Raw genomic sequence first — 16,501 nt, 5'->3', positions numbered from 1 at the left:
TGAGTGCAGAGGTTTTTCTTTATTTTCTTTTTTCTTAAAGGGCTGGAGCTGTGGCAGGGGGGTAGTCATGGGGAGGCTGAAGGAGCAGCGGAGGGTTGGGAGGCTCATGCAGAGCCCCCTACACAGCATGAGGCAGTGGGGATTGCCCACCCACCCGGCAGCACCCGCAGAGTCGAAGCTTTTTTTTTCAAAATGCTGGGGCAGTATGGATCACCCCCCCACCCAGCAGCACCCAGTCAGTGAGGCTTTTTTGTAAAGCACTGGGAGCTGTATGGGCCTGGGTGATTCAGAGATTTGGTAGGAGCCAAATCTCCAAATCAGATTCAGCCAAATCGATTTGGGGCACTGAATTGAACCACTGCCCCCCCAAATCAGCCGAATCTGAATCCCAAGCGAATACTAGCTGCTTCGCACAGGCCTACTAGTCAGTACTCCAAAGGAAGACTCAAAACACCCAAATACAAAAGCTGATGTGAAATCCTGCCCAAATCAGACTATAGTGGAAAATATTATCCCTGGGCAGATGAGCTACACTGATACCTCATAACATAGATAGCATGGATCAAAAGATGAAGTAGCTTCTATAATTCCTGTACATACACTTCCAGTCCCCATCTCACTACATGGTCAAATACAAAGACAACCCACTGAAAGAATGTGGAGGTAGATGACTTGGACCAACCCTGCCTATAACTACCACCTCCTCCAAACAGATGTACTTGGTGTAACAGAGAGCCTGAGGCTCCCCGTTCCTTGGAAAGAGGAATGGTCTGGGGAGAGAGTGGGGAGAGAGAGCTCTGCATGCTAGGCAGGGTGCAGCAGCAAAAGGTTGCTGGATCAGTGGGACCATGAGGCTGAGCAGCAGGCATCTTCAGGCAGCCCAGGCAGTCTACTGACTTGTAGAAGACAGGGCCCTGGGAAAATATAAGCCTGAGGCTTGGGCTAGCCAGTGAGTCTCTCCCTAGCAGCCACAGGGTGAAGAGCTCCAGGCAGCAGGACTCTTGAATAGACTGCTATCTTGCCTGTGGAACTCCAATGAGGCTTGGGGAGCTCACAAGGATAGCCAGCACTAGAGGTGAGGGAAGGTTTGCCCTCTTGAGGAGGCAGAAAGATGCTTCCCCTTTATGTTATGTTATAGTCCAAGGGCTTACGTTTTTGTTGTATTTATACTGGTGGTTTAGGTTGGGACTGTAAGGATGGTTTACGGATGTCCCATTTGTGCCCAAGAAGCATGCAATTGCCTTGAGGCCTGCCAGGGGCAGGCTAAAGGGTCAAGTGATTATTGAGCCCTAAGTGGGCATAGAGAGAGGCCACCAAGCTAGACAGTGGCCCGGTGCCCAAGAGGAGTGCAGCCACACAGGGGCTGGTGGCCCAGCGTTCGAGATGGATACAGCCACACAGGGGCCAGGGGCACAGCAAACAGGGTCCAGGGGCCTGGTGCCCAAAAGGCTTGAACCAGAGCTAGTGCCTCAAAACAAGGTCCATCCAACACAGTGAGCCTTGTCTAGAAAGCTTAGCCAGAGTTAAGGGGCAGAAGCCGAGGAGGCCAAAGCCCCTACAGGAGAGATCAACAGTACAATAACATCCGCAAGGCTAAAGGTGTGGTGTAGGGGAGGATTGGAGCCACACAATTAGCCCCTAAGGCTTAAGGTGCCATATGGTGGCACGGTTATAGAGCAAGGCTCAGCAAGGGGCCTGAGGAGTAGAAAGGCCCAGTGAGGGGCCTGGAAAATCGTGAGGACCAGCAGGGTGCTGGGGAAATCTAGTGGGGCTTGGTCAAACTGGGCCTATGCAAAGGCCCAGGGGTAGCCTGTCTTTTAGAACCATAAGAAACAGCAAGGCATGGCAGGAGAGCGGACATTTTTGCTTGCTCGCATATTATTTTAGTTTTTAAAAATAAAACCCAACTACTTCAAAGGCCACTCTTTATTGTGATTAAAATATGCACCTCTTGACATAACAAGGTATATCAATATTGTTGGTTCTGGCATTATTAGCCAACTCCATACTCCACATCCATACTCCATACTCCAGAATGCACTGATTAAAGATCAGTGCATTTTTTGAGACCTGTAGGGAGAAGGTGACAGTCTCCAGAACAAACAGCTATGCATTTCGTGTAGTTTTTTTTTCAGTTTTGTATTCAACAGGTTCAAAAGTTCCTTTTAAACATCCCTTCCCCTTTCTGTTGTTGAACTTTCAATCTTTTGGTTTTTCCTTTAATGTCATTTCACTAGCTCCCCAGTCACCACAGAGTTTCCCCAAGGAAGCTTTAACTTTCTAATATAAAAATCAACTCTCTCCTTTGGCATAAATCATTCAGGCTTTTTTAATATATAACAAAGAACCAGAATAAGGCCCAACAGACAATTTTAACCTCATTCAGAAAGTAGCAGCACTATTCCAGATATCAATTAGGCATCTTCTTAAATGAAGGGTTTTTATTAGTAGTGCTAATAACATAACTTCTCCTACTAATATTGTCATTTCTCTTTGCATGCAGTACTTTGCAACAACTCTCTCACATTTTGGCATTTTCATTTCATACTTCACAATTTTATTGGCACTTTGAGCTTTGAAGGATAGCTCAATTATTTGCTAAATTTAGATGCCACAAAATTGTGAATACAGTATACAAAGATGTACAATGACAGTTATTAAGTACAGTCAGGCACAGGTGATTATTCTGCTAACATTCTGGGATTGATCAAATATTACTGCCCTTGCACTAGAATATGAAATCCATGAGTCCTGTCTGATAGCAATATTGCAAAAGGGTATTGACAAGTTTCACATTATATTGTGGATTCAAATATAAGCCAATCTAATATTCAAGCATAAGACATGATGCCAAAGCATAACAGTTTCTACTGGTATACACTTGATCTTCCTTAAGACGAGGAGACAGGGGACAGAAGAAATAGTACTGGTCTTAAATTGAAACAAGGGAAATTCTTATTGGGTATTAGGAGGAACTTTCTAATTATGGGGTGATTAAGCACTGAGACAGATAACATCATTGAAGTTTTAGCAGCAGGTTAGATACACATTTGCATGAAATGTTTTACACAGGTATGATCCAACCTTAAGCAGGCATTTGGACTGGATGCTCTCCTGAAATCCCTTCCAGCTATATTTTTTAAAGATGCTGTTCATGTCTTACCATTGCATTTATTTTTTATATTTTGTTCAATCAGGCATTTGTAATAGCCCAATGCTAGCACAAAACTGCTCAGCTGAAGACTAGATAGGTGGCTCTTGTCATATCTACCAGGAGCCTCCTCTGGAACATCCTAATCCAGGCTGCTTCATGCAGCTCCCACTTGGAGTTTATTTTAGGGAATGATCCCCAGCCTTTGGTTCTGGCAGCACCCTGCTCAATACTGACTGTATCCATAAGAGTTACTCATAAGAGTTAGGGTTGCAAGCCAATGTGTCACAGGAAAGGAATAGGTAAGAGATACAAAAACATCAGCAACTGTGATAATATACACTCAGTACCTTAATTTCACCCACATACCTCTAGCAGTATCCCCAAACAAGCCTTTAGTCCCAGTGTGCTCAAACAGCAGCAGCCCCCAGCTGCACCTCCCTCCACCCCCACAAAGCAGTAGAATCCCAAGCTCCACTGTGCACTCTAGCTATGTAGGGTTGACCAATCTCCATGTGCAGGGGTTGCAACACTTTTCTCTTCTTCTCATTCAGGCTGAAACTTCCCCTGTTGCTTGCTTCCTTTTCCTTCTTTCCTAGCCCTCTCCCTTCCAGGGGTTTCTGGAGTTGTAATCTGAATTAGCAGTCATCACAGCTCTAAAGATTGCACCATGGTTCCATCTGCTGTTACACGCATTATTCATTACACTGATTGACACTCAGCACTAAATATGATGCTGCTTGCAACAGATCTCGGCTAAATACAGACAATCAAAAAGCCAGAAGGTGAATCAATTCAATCTTCACAGGTTAGTCTAAACTGCATAGATTGAAGCAATAAGCAAGTGAACAGACATTCATTTTTGATACCAGAAATGCAAACACATGCCTGCAGTAGCCCAGGCTAGAAGCCATGCAGTGCTAGAAAATGCCTCCCTGCTTTGCTAGAGCAGACAACTTGGGCCAATCCTAGCCCACCCACTCTGTGAGGTGGAGTTTTTTGAGGGAGGTGCAAATCATCCTGGGATGCTGGGGGACTGTGAGTTAACTTGAATCTGGAGGGGATCTGGGACAGAAGTTCAATAAACTGATTTAATCTAAATCAGTTAAATTTGATACCACATGCATCCAGCTTTACCGTAAACTGGTTTTGAACATTTTGAAAGTGTTTTATTTGTACTGCACATTTGCAGTACAAATTTCCAATCACTTATACTGGTTTGTGTGTAATTTCTGTCCCTAACCCTCTTGCTCTGTATTAATGTCCATGAGCCAGCAAAAAATTCAGACCACTGCTACCAGGTCTCCTTCTACTCTAGGCTGTGGCTTCCCAGATTTCTTTTCCCAGCCATTTCATGTTTCCACAGTGGGATGTTAAATGAAAGTGTCCTTTCATCCATTACCATTTCTTAAGGCCTGATATTTGTTGTCCTGATATGCCTACCCCAAACCAGCCTGTCTGTCTCTCTCATCTCCCGTCTAGTATGCCTCCCTCCAACATCTAGCCTGCATTGTATTGCTTCTTGAACCTGTCCCAGTTCATAACAGGATGTAGTTCTTTGATACAGTATATAATTTTAATTAAAGCACTTGCAAAGTAGGAGGTCATTTCATAAGAGAACTATATTATTAGGTGTGCTGGAATCAGTCCTGTTTCTGGATGAAGGAGCAATGAAAGTAAGGGTCTTATCAGTTCCAGAAAGGAAGGAGATGTTCTTCAGATCATTTTGATTAGAGAAGAAGCTCTAAAAAAACTAAAAATGATTTTGAAAAAGGGACTTAGAGTTTGTAGCCTTCCTGCTGTGCACTTAAACAACATAACTAATCATGATAATACTCTGCACTTGTATAACATACAGGGAGCTTGTTTTCTGCAAGGTACAGCCTTTCAACAGTTAGAAGTGTTAGCCAAGACCAACTCCAAGACAAACCATGAAGTTAGAAAGAAGCACAGATGTTACTATTTGCAAATATTAAAAAGGTACTGAAGTTCCTGAGCACAACCCAAGTTGTGTTGATTTCAAGCAGTAATGAGTCATAAGGGAGAAAGATGCTACTGAAATTACATGCCTGGGACTCTTCTTTGCCACTTCACTTATATTTAGAAAAAACAACAGTGTGTTTAGAAAAGCTTAACTGGGAGGAGAGGACTCTGAAAGTATGCAGTTACTGCAAGCTAAAATGAGTAAATTTACTTATCAACATTTGCTTAGCAAAAGAAATACATGCATTACAGAACTCTGACGACTCTATTAAAGGCTAAGACAACCTAATTTCATCAATCTACCAAATGGGGTGATGCTGAAGGACACAATGAAGGGTTATGGATGGGTTTCGAGTAGTGATCCAAAGAATAGAATTTCAAGATATGCAATAATAATATGCTAAAGAAAAAGAAAACACTCACGCATCCTGACCCCCCAGTCCTAAAGCCCCTCCTAATGTGAGTAGTTCCACTGAATCTTCTGGACTGTTCCCTGAAGTTTGCTACAGAGTTTGTTTTATTAAGAAGAAAGATGGAGTATTTTTCATGGGTTTGCTTGAGCTGCAGTCCAAGTTTTGCTCAGGCATCTGGAATTATTCTCTTCATACTGTGCAAGCTCCGAAGCTTAACACAGAAACTGGCATAGTTATACTTACTGTTCTACTTTATCCTTATATTCACCCCACATCATAACTTTATGCCTACTTTATCCTTATATTTATATGAATAAGGGCTCCATAATAAGACAAAAAGTGCCAAATTCTGTTCTACTTGTTGGATATCTAAGTGGATTTAGGCATGTAAATGTGATTCTATTCCACACTGCTTAATTCCCTGAAAATCCATACTGCACCTAATTTTGTAGCACAGCATCATTTTACTCTTACGACTGAGTCATGAAAAAAGGAGTGAGGAGGAGGACCAGCCCATTTTTTTGCAGTAATTATATTTCAGGGACCCAAGCAGGGTAGAATAGAATCACATTTAGGTGACTAAATCCACTTACATGACTCATAGAGGAAAAATAATCTAGCCTTTTGTTTACAAAAAACTGACCAGTCTGATAATCTAGTTCACTAAAATGACACGACCACAGGACCTGAGAAAGGTCTGACCAGGGAGGAAATCCTGACCTGAGGTGTGTTGTTTGTAGACTCAGTAGAGGAACCATAGTCAGCTTTCAAGAACAGGTTAAAATATTAATACAATTTATTGAAGGAAAGGGATATAACTGGAGGCCAGCTGTAACATACAACTGTCTGCAGTCCTTGCTGTCCTGACCAAGTGCCCAAAGCCAGTTCTCTCCAATGAACATAGCTACTTTCATACAAGTCTTTTAAAGAGCCAATATCCTTACATAAGGAAGGTCACTTGGAGGCTTCCCACTGATTTCAGTAAAACCAGGATTTTGCCTCAGAAGAGGAAGAGTACAGGTTGTTCTTCCTGTACATCTAACAACACGAAAAGGCAAGAGGAACCATTAAAAGGGGCAAGTTATACCAGCCTCCAAAACAGAAAATGGGATGCTTTTGAAGCATTTCCTACTCATAGAAATATGGTATTTACTCAAATTTAAGACAACCCTGAATTTAAGATGGTCCCCTAATAATTAGATTCTATACATGGAAAAAACTTATAAATCTGCTATAATTTTCAATATATAGAATCTAATTCTTGGAGGGTTATGTTTAATTCATCTTCCCCACCACTACAGGGAGGAAGGCATTGGGGGGAACAGGTGACATGGGGAGGTCGAACAGCTTGCCTTCTACTTGTGCCTGCCCCCTGCCATCCCTGCCCTCTACCAACCCCCTCCCACCCTGCAGCCTTGGACCCCCTCTGCTTTCTGGCCTCTCCTGCCCATCCCTCCCAGCCTCTGCTCCCCCTTCCCCTCCCACAGCCTGTATTTCCCCCCTTTCCCCAACCTCTACTTCCTACCTGTCTCCTCTCACCAGGTTATGTTCCTCCCTCCCCCTTCCACCCCAACCTTTGCTCCCCCACCTTTCCTTCCCAGCCTCTGCTCCTTGCTTCCCCTCTCCCACCCCTTATGTTTGCTCTGTACCAGCAGTCTCGATTCCCATTCTAGCCTGGGTCATGAAGAATGGCCTCAGCCCCCATAGCAGCTATGCATACCGTGCACCACTGCTACAGGGCTGGGCTGTGGCCATGCTCTGTGCCCCAGGCTGCAGCATGGATGGAACCTGATGGCAGGGAGCAAAGGCAAGTGAGGGAAGGAGAGGAGCAGGCAGGGAAGGAGAGGCTATGTGAGTTGGGGAGGGATGAGAGGAAGAGGCTGCAGAAGGGAGATGGCAGGATACAGAGGCAAGAAGGGGGTGGGGCAGGCAGCACCTGCACCTATGGCTCTGATCCTGGGTAGGGGTTGAAACCAGAGCCACAGCAGCTGACTGCCTTCCCCCCACCACCATACTTGATTGTAATATGAGGGGCTTCCCCTCCTTCCCCCGCATGTTAAATGTGCGGGACCTCATCTTAGAACTGAGTTAATGTGGTAGCTCACTGTTAAGATGAGCAGAAAAATGGCAGATTTAGAAACTGAGGTCAAACAAAAGTAACAAAGAATACAAACATGCAGAATTCACATCACACTCTGAACACAATCTCTATTCACTGTATTTACACCAAATTTCACTCACTTCCTAGTAATGGCTTTGTTGGCAGTTCAAAGAACAAAAGCAAAAATTTAAACTCGGGCTTCAGCTTTCTCTGTAACTTAGGTTGTTTTTAGGGTGTCCCTGCAGAGATCATTCTACCCTAGACTTCTGTCAAAAGAGCTTTTCTCACTTCCAAGGTGCAATTAATGAGCCAAACAGACCCTCCGAGAGACAGCAGGAAATAGCTGTCATCTGCTTGCAGGGTTCCAATTCTTGCTAATGGGATGAGTCAATATAGGAGCATTGTCACCCTCCTAGTAGGAAGTATTTTCCCTTACATATCCTCCTACATATTACAGTACAAGTGTACTGTATTTATTCATATTAACTGTGGTTTGACTGTTGCGATGCCTATACAGTTATTTATACAGAAGCTGTTCGATTCAGAGCATTTGAAAGGAGGCGTCATCTGGCAAGGCTAGGTAAATTCTTTCATGACTGAGAAATAAGTAAATTTATTCTCAGTAAACAACAATTTTATATGTAAAAATGGACCTCTGTGCCTCAAAATTGCCAGTTTGACTTTTTCAAAAGGGTACTCTATCAAAATACATAGGAGATCACTGTTGCCTCCATTTCAGATCTTGCTGGATGCCTTAGAACATGGGGCTCATGCCACTTCTTCAGAATAAAAATTCTATGGGTTAAAGATGACGGGAAGTTGGATTTGGTTTCTAGCATGTAGCCTGTAGTGGTTTTGTTCCTTTTATGTCTGAAAAAATGTTCAATACAAACCACAAGGGCAAAGCTTAATGGCATTTTCCCAGAAATGCAAACACGAATTTTCTCAACACTGAATAGCAAAGATTCTACTTCCACAGTGAAGAAAAAGTTAAATTTAGAGATTTCTTCTTTCAGAGACAGAATGTCCAGCAGCCATCTGAAATGGGTACCTCAAGTTGTACCAGTGGCAACTGTAAATCTACCAGGTGGGACTGTGATAAGAGGATAGGTTTGAAATTTTTGACACTGCTTCTTCTGATTCCCATTTTATAGTGCATGTAATTTTTCTGGAGTGCAACAAAACTTCAGACACATAAAGCTAAAACATTCATTCACTACACCTACAAACTCCATCCTAGAATATTAAGGGAAGAATTCGATTTCACCAAGTAGATGAGCAAAGTGCATTTTTAGATTAACTCTGAGCTACTAAACTACCTTTTACTCACTCTGGTCACATAAGTACATCCATTATAGGAATAGGATCACTCTTTGGAGACATGTAGATCTCTCCCTACTCTTATTATAGGGACCCAGAGGAAGCAACAGAATCATTCTTACGCAGTAGTAGAATAACTCAACATACTAATCTCAGTCTGCACTTTGGCATGTGGTGGAATAGGATTCTGCAGAAGAGTTTAATTTTTTTCATGAGAAAATTAAAAGAAGATTTTGTCAAAAGAAATTCATAAACCCAGTTATGCCATTCTTCCTTTCACTGAGTATTTCCCTTACAATTAGTAAGACAATTCCTCAACTGCTATAAATTTACAGAACTTTACTTATTTATGTGGAACTATGCTAATTTATATCAGGTGAGAACCTGACCAGGTGTGAAGCAACAAAGCAATATTGGGCCCTTTTTTAAAAAAAACATGTAAATGAAAAACACTTTTCTCACCTTCTAGTTTCATGCAAGGTTGAGGAGATGGTTGTATCAATATCTTAGGACACTTGACAATCTTCTGAGGGTTTCTTTTGAAGTGTTTGGATGTCAGACAGCTAAGGGACTTTGGTCTTCCAAGAAACTGATACAAACTTTTTTTCAACAAAGAGACTTCAGGCAAATTCTTTTTCAAATTGGCTGTTCTACATGGATTGCTGCTATAGGAAATGTCAGTTTCTGCTAAAATAGGAGGGGCACTAGTAGAAACCTCTGCTTCATCCCGGCTGGAAAAAGATACAGGAAGCTGCCAGGCAAGTACAGATCCATTGCGTTTCTGTTAACAAAATAAGTATAAATCTTATTAAATTGGTCAAAATTTAAATCGCTCCAAAATAGCTTCTGGTGTATTGCGCTAACTGCTGGCTACGTTTCTACACCATGTAAAGAATAAGACAAAGTTGAGCTGTTGTCATGGCTATGAATGTAATAGACATAGTTATCTCAGAAGTTCCATGAATCCTAGAGTCTGTTTTTCTTCTGATGAAATTAAACTGTTGGTATGTTCTGATTTCACATTCTCCATATGACAGGTTGTTTAAGATGGTTTATTCGACAGAATTTTCTTGTTTGTTTTCAAATTATGGAGAAAGATAAGTGGAAAATCTATAGACTGACAGTCTTCAGAGTTCAAAGCTCTTCTGGTTTACACAAACTAGCAGACAAAGCTCATCAACCAGATATCAACAGAACCTTACCAGCCTTGACTGAAACCTTCATTAAAGCTTAGAATTCCACATCTATTTAACAGCTGGTCACTTCCAGAAAATGTTCCCCCAATTAAGTAGCATTAATTTCCCTTTACAATCATTACACTAATACAGTTCCCTAGAGGCATCCTAATAGCTGAGCTGTCTCAATATAGTATGGACCAAAGTGCTCAAGTGCTTTTGATTATATTTTAAATGTGTAAGTTATTGCCATTTCCTATTTGATAGTATCCACAAGTATGTTAACTGGATCACAGACATGGGAAAAGACCAGTTCCTTAGCCAGAGAATGTGCAATCCAAGTAAGTTATTTCCTTGTGATATACCCATGCAGATCAAAGGCTATAATTAAGAACAGTTAGTGACAGATGGGTACAAAGGAAAATACTAAATAATAAAAGTTTTTTAAAAAATCCCATATTTAATTCCCAATTTTATCATACCTTGACATATAGTTGGGTGCCAGCATTAGTTTTACCTGAAAACAAGTTACATATTGGGCCAAATTTGTTCCCTAGATATCTCTAATTGATGCCAATCTCTCACATCTGCCTGTTCTACAGCTCAGAATACTGGAAGGACATAATACTCCAACCACTCTTCCTTCTGCCTATAGCCTGATTCTGGCCCAGCTACTATCCTAGCCCACTACTATACCAACAACAGTGTGGGTCTAGACACAACAGCAATTAACTACTCCAGCACTCGGTGATTTTTCCAAAGGCCTGTTACAGACTTCAAGCCCAAAGAACAGTATATAAAGACTGCAAAAGGAGCCAGAATTTGGCCCAAGGAACAAACAAAGCAGAATGAGAGTGAAAAGGGAGCAGCAGCTGACTAGGACAGATGACGTGCAATGGTAGATGGAAGAGAAGTTCTATAAAATGACACCAGAGCAAATGCATCATGTACTCTTTAGTGTTGACACAGCCAGCAGGGTGACTGAGACTCTGCAATAGTGACTCACAATGCAATTGGGTTTAACATCCATATAGGAGGGGAGATAAGAAGAAAATCTACTACAGTTGCCTTTAACTTTAAAAAGGGATACTACATCAACATGAGGAAGCTACTTAGACAGAAGAGTTAACAGGGCCCCCCTGAAGGAGGTGAAGAACTTGCAAGCAACCCGGGAACTGCTTCAGAACACCATATTGGAAATACAGAGCAAATGAATACTGAAAATAAAAAAAAATGTGAATCAAAAGAAAGCCAGCATGATTTAATGGCAGAGCTGCAGAAGCAAGAAACAGGAAAAAGGCTTCTTTCAAAACGTCAAAGTCAAATCCTAATCAGGAAAGAAGAAGAGCATAAACTCTGACGCATCAAATATAAAACTGTAATAAGGTACGCTAAGAAAGAATTTGAGGAGAAAACTTGCTAGGGACATAAAAGGTAACAATAACAATTTATTTAAGTAAATTAAAAGTCAAACACCTCCCAGGGAGTCTGCTGGACCTTTGGATGATCAGGATGTAAAAGGGATGCTAGGGAAACAAAATGCATTCTTTGCACCTGTCTTCACTGTGAAAGATATTAGGCAGATTCCTTCAGAAGATTCACTTCTTGCTAAGGACAAGTTGGTGATGCTGACCTAAACTGAGGTTTCAGTAGATGAGGTTGTAGAGGAAATTGATAAACTAAACAGCAGCAAACCATCAAGACCTGATGACATTTACCCTAGGGTCCTGAAAGAGTTCAGATTGGAAATTGCTGAACTCCTAACTGTAGTATGCAACCTATCACTGAAAGCAGCCTTGGTACCAGAGGACTGAAGAGTTGCCAGTGTGACTCCCATATTTAAAAGGGCTCTAGAGGAGATGCAGGGAACTACAGGTCAGTGAGTCTAACTTGTGTTCCTGGAAGACTGGTATAAATATTAATTTAAAAAAAAAAGACTTGTTCAGCACGTGGATGATTGTGTCTTGCTATGGGGGAGTGGAGGGGGTGAAATCAGCATGGTTTTTTCAAAGGGTAAGTATGCATCACTGACCAATGGAGTTCTCTGAGGGTGTCAATAAGCAAGTGGATTAAAGTGATCCAGTTGACATAGTACATCTGGACTTCCAAAAAGCTGTTGACAAGGTCCCCCATCAGAGGCTCTTAACTAAATTAGGTAGTCATGGAATTACAGGGAAAGTCCACTCATGGATTAGAAATTGGCTTAAAGATAGAAAACAAAGAATGAGTATAAATGGTCAGCTTCCAGGATGGTAGGAAATAAACAGCAGGGTTCCCCAAGGATCTGTGTTGGGACCAGTGCTGTTTAACATATTCATGAATGATCTGGACAAGGGGGTGAGTTAGCAAGGTGGCCAAATTTGCCAATGACACAAAATTATTCAAAGTGGTAAAGACCAAGGCAGACTATAAGCAACTACAAAAGGATCTATCACTGTTGAACAAACGGGCAACTAAATGGCAGACTGAATTCAACATAGATAAGTGTAAAGTGATGCAGCTGGGCAAAAATAACCCAAATTATACCAACACTATGATGGGCTCTACATTAGCTGTTACCACTAAGGAAAGAGATCTGGGAGTCATTGTTGACAGTTTGCTAAAAACATCAGCTCAGTGCTCAGCAGCCATCCAAAAAGGCAAACAAAATGTTAGGAATTATTAAGAAGAGAATGGTAAACAAAAACAAAAGTATCATTATGCCCCTTTATAAAACCAGTGTGTCCACACCTTGAATACTGTACCCATTTCTGGTTCCCAGACATCAAAAAGGCTATAGAAAAGCTAGAGAAGGTACAGAGAAGAGCAATAAGGATGATTAGCAGTAGGGAGGGGCTTCCATATATGGAAAAACTAAAGAGGCTAGGCTTATTCAGCTTTAAAAAGGAGATACTTGAGGGGAGGACACGATAAAGGTTTACAAAATACTAAATAGCAAAGAGAAAGTCAATAGGGATTTACTGTTTATTCTCACTCACAACACAGTAACTAGGGGTCATAAAATGAAACTAGTAGGTAGTTAATTTAAAACATTAAAAAGGAGGGTTTTTTTACACATGCAATTAAAGTGTGGAACTCATTGCCACCATATGCTGTGGAAGCTGATAGTTTAGCCAGATTCAAAAAGGGATTGGACAAATTATTGGAGGAAAGGTGCTTCAGTAGCTATTGAGCATGGGAGTTCAGGGTACAGTCTCTGAATCAGAATTTCCTAGACCTTAAGTGCTGGAAACTGCAAGTGAAAAAGAAACCCCTATCACTCTCCTTTTCCACTTTCTGCCACTGTGTGACACAGAATGCTGGGCAAGATAGACCTATGGTCTGACCCAGTAAATGGCACTCCTTATGACCTGGAATTTAATTCTGGTTGAAAAATTTACAGAGAAAAGTGTATTGTATTCATTATCCTGAGAAAGAAGGTAAGTCAAGCCTGCATCAGTGTGAACCAATGAGCAACAACTGCAAATTTAAATTTACAGTGTTCATTCATCCCTATATACTGTAAGTCAAAGACTGCAGCCTTCCTACCTCCTCTCTCATTTTCTTTGAGATCAAATTTTCCATGTAAAAATATCTCTGTTGAACACTTCTTGGCTCCCTCTTTACTTTCTCTTCCAAGAATCCACCTCTGGTCTTTTTAGACAGTAGCAGACCTAGGGAGAAAAAAAAAGAGATGACTATTATGCCCCATGGAGTGATCTGACCTCTTCCAAGCTGCCAGAAGCAGGTGATGAGCTCTGCCCCTTCAAGTAACTGTACAAGAAGGCTAAATGTATACGCTACTCCCCTACCTGCACTCTACTCTAGTAAGGTAGCTTCATATTAATATTTATCAGAAGTTAGGGGATAGGTCCTCACCCAATGCAAATTGATTATGAGTGTCGCAGCAAAAGTAGGCCATCAGGGGAAGTTGTGAAAACAGGCTTTAGTTGGTCTGTGTAAATCAGCTCAGGGTGGGCTTTCCATAAAAGAGGCTGGCATGGAAAATAGTTATGTCAGCTGTGGCAGGAGCAAAGAAATGGTGTTTGTCACATCTGGCAATATCCCTGATGTCATGTGTCAGTACAACCCACTCTTGAAAATTTCCCAAGCCAGATTCCACAACATATTTAGGGAGTTGGGAGAAAGGTCAGGCAAATTTTCAGGCATCAAGCAACCTTTATCAGGTCATAAAATTTTGAAACTATGAATACAATGAGCTTAGAGGTGTGAAGTAATGGAGGAGTGGAAACTACTGAAGAGGACTCAAGAAGTATTTGGACATATTACAGTACAAAGGACTGTATATATAATTACATAACATGTAACATCCTTGAACTGCTTGATCAGGTCTGAGTGACTTTTTTGAGATCTATATATAGGGGAAATAAAGGCATGTACTGAATTTCAATCATTTATCTTTACTAGGAATTCTTTGTGGACACTTGTCTTTATTCCCTTAATAATGTACTATATTACATGTCACCGAATGTATATTTGATCTCTATTTGTAATGCATAGTTATTTTAATTATAAATAAAAAATAAAATATTATGGGGACAGCTGTTGCAAGGTAAGAATGAATGTACAGTTATAACAGAGGTATTTATCATTTATCCTTTCAACTTATTAAAGTTTGAAATATTTTTGTAAGTATTACCTCCATAGAAGACTGAATAATTCAGTAGAACTGACGCTTCTCTTTTTGTGGAAGTGGGGCATATTAAGCCAGCTCTTTCCACCAGCTCTAATCTCAGCAGGTTTGACTACAATTCCCACTGACTTCACCAGAAGTACAGTTAGACCATTTATAAGAGCACTTTTGAAAACTTTTCCTTTTAAGAAACACAACACTAATCCCACTTCCGGAAAGACTCAGTGTTACCCTATGTACTGACACTGTCCTCTCCTTTTTCAGCGATTAAGATACAGGGAACAAATAAATATGGTGCTGCTTTTTCATAATTTATGAATACGAGATGTGACTTTGGTTATCAAGTTGTTAATTGTATAAGGGTTGATTTGATTTAATAACAAGCTATAAGGAAAACAAAAATGGCTTGAGATAAGCTGACTCCCCATAAATACTTCAGGGTTTTTAAGACAATGCTGAAGCTATTAATTGTAAATTTCTATCTTTAGGTCCAGCCAATTCACATAATTTGTTTAGCCAAGTGGGAACCAATAAATCAAAAGGACTATAAAAATTCAGAAGCCCGTTTCTGTCCAGTAGTGAGATAGTTACAGTTAGACAACTCTTCGAGCTCACACTCAAGACCCAGTGGACTGTTTGGAGAAGCAGTTAGGCCTTCCTAGCCAACCATCACAGGCTTTCTTCTCACTACATTCACCACTGACCACAAATACCTGAAAGGAAAAGGTGCAGATACCCACTGCAGTCTCATCTGTTCTATAAGAACAGTCAAGTTTACAGTAGTCCAGGACCCAATCTAAGACTGTAAGAAAAGCCTAATACCAACCCAGTATGGAAAAGGCACAAAACCTGACCCCTGAATCAGAAAAACCAGAGATGGGACTGAGATGCAGCTGGACTGTTACCATTTTTGGTATCAGGTCTCATTTTTCAGGATTTGGTGTGGACAGCAGGATTCAGCATTTCCCTACCCGCTCAACTTCATCAGATATATTTAAATTTAAATAGAACTTGGGAGGTTATATCCAAACATGAACAATAGAATTGCTAAAAGCAGCTTCCCTTCCTTCCTCATAAGGGTGCACAGACTGATGGAAATAGAGGATTGGAACCTGAGCACTCTGGCTGCAAGTGTCAAAGTTTTTTATGAGAATGCAAATACAGTCTATTTAGGTAACTACACTGACGTAATACACACTTACACTTCAGTAAGACATTTAATTATTTCCACACTGAAATAAAACATTCTCACTTTAAAACTAATATAACAAATATAAAATATATAGATATAGATATTAAAAAGTGAATTAATTCAAAGACCGTTATAAATGGGGATTCATCAATAAGTGAGGGTATTTCTAGTGTGATCTTGAAAGGTTTGGTCTTGATTTAACTTCTCCAATATTTTTTTCCAACAGGCTGAAAAACATATATAAAATTATTGCTGGTGAAGATTGCAGACAGTACAAAAATCGGCGGAGTGGCAAATGGTAAGGACAATGTTCTACAGATTGAACTGCCTTGTTCAGTAAGGTGTTTCATTTGAACAGCATACATTTTAAGATGGTCAAATACAAAGTCATTAATTTAGGAATAAATCACACTTACAGAATGGGGACTGTGCTCTGGAAAACAGTGATTCTGAACACTATAATGGATAACATATCATACATGAACACCCAGCAAAACACTGTAGTTAAATGGACTAAGAAAATCCTTGTGTAA

At 40.8% G+C, this 16,501-nt stretch overlaps 1 protein-coding gene across 1 annotated transcript in view; it reads right to left on the bottom strand.

Moving 5' to 3' along the window:
• IQCM (IQ motif containing M) overlaps positions 1–13,707 on the bottom strand; it is a 182,567-nt gene extending 168,860 nt beyond the window's left edge. The window contains exons 1-2 of the mRNA XM_025198514.1: positions 13,672–13,707; positions 9,431–9,749 (exon numbers count right to left, since the gene is read on the bottom strand). Of these exons, the coding sequence (XP_025054299.1) occupies positions 9,431–9,749; positions 13,672–13,707 (355 nt within the window). The remainder of the gene's footprint in view (positions 1–9,430; positions 9,750–13,671) is intronic.
• Positions 13,708–16,501: the final 2,794 nt, after the last annotated feature.

This window comes from Alligator sinensis, unplaced genomic scaffold, assembly GCF_000455745.1.
Source record: "Alligator sinensis unplaced genomic scaffold, ASM45574v1 scaffold169_1, whole genome shotgun sequence".
Taxonomy (NCBI): Eukaryota; Metazoa; Chordata; order Crocodylia; family Alligatoridae; genus Alligator; species Alligator sinensis.
Note: the sequence above shows the minus strand (reverse complement) of the source record. Positions and strands in the feature narration are given on the sequence as shown.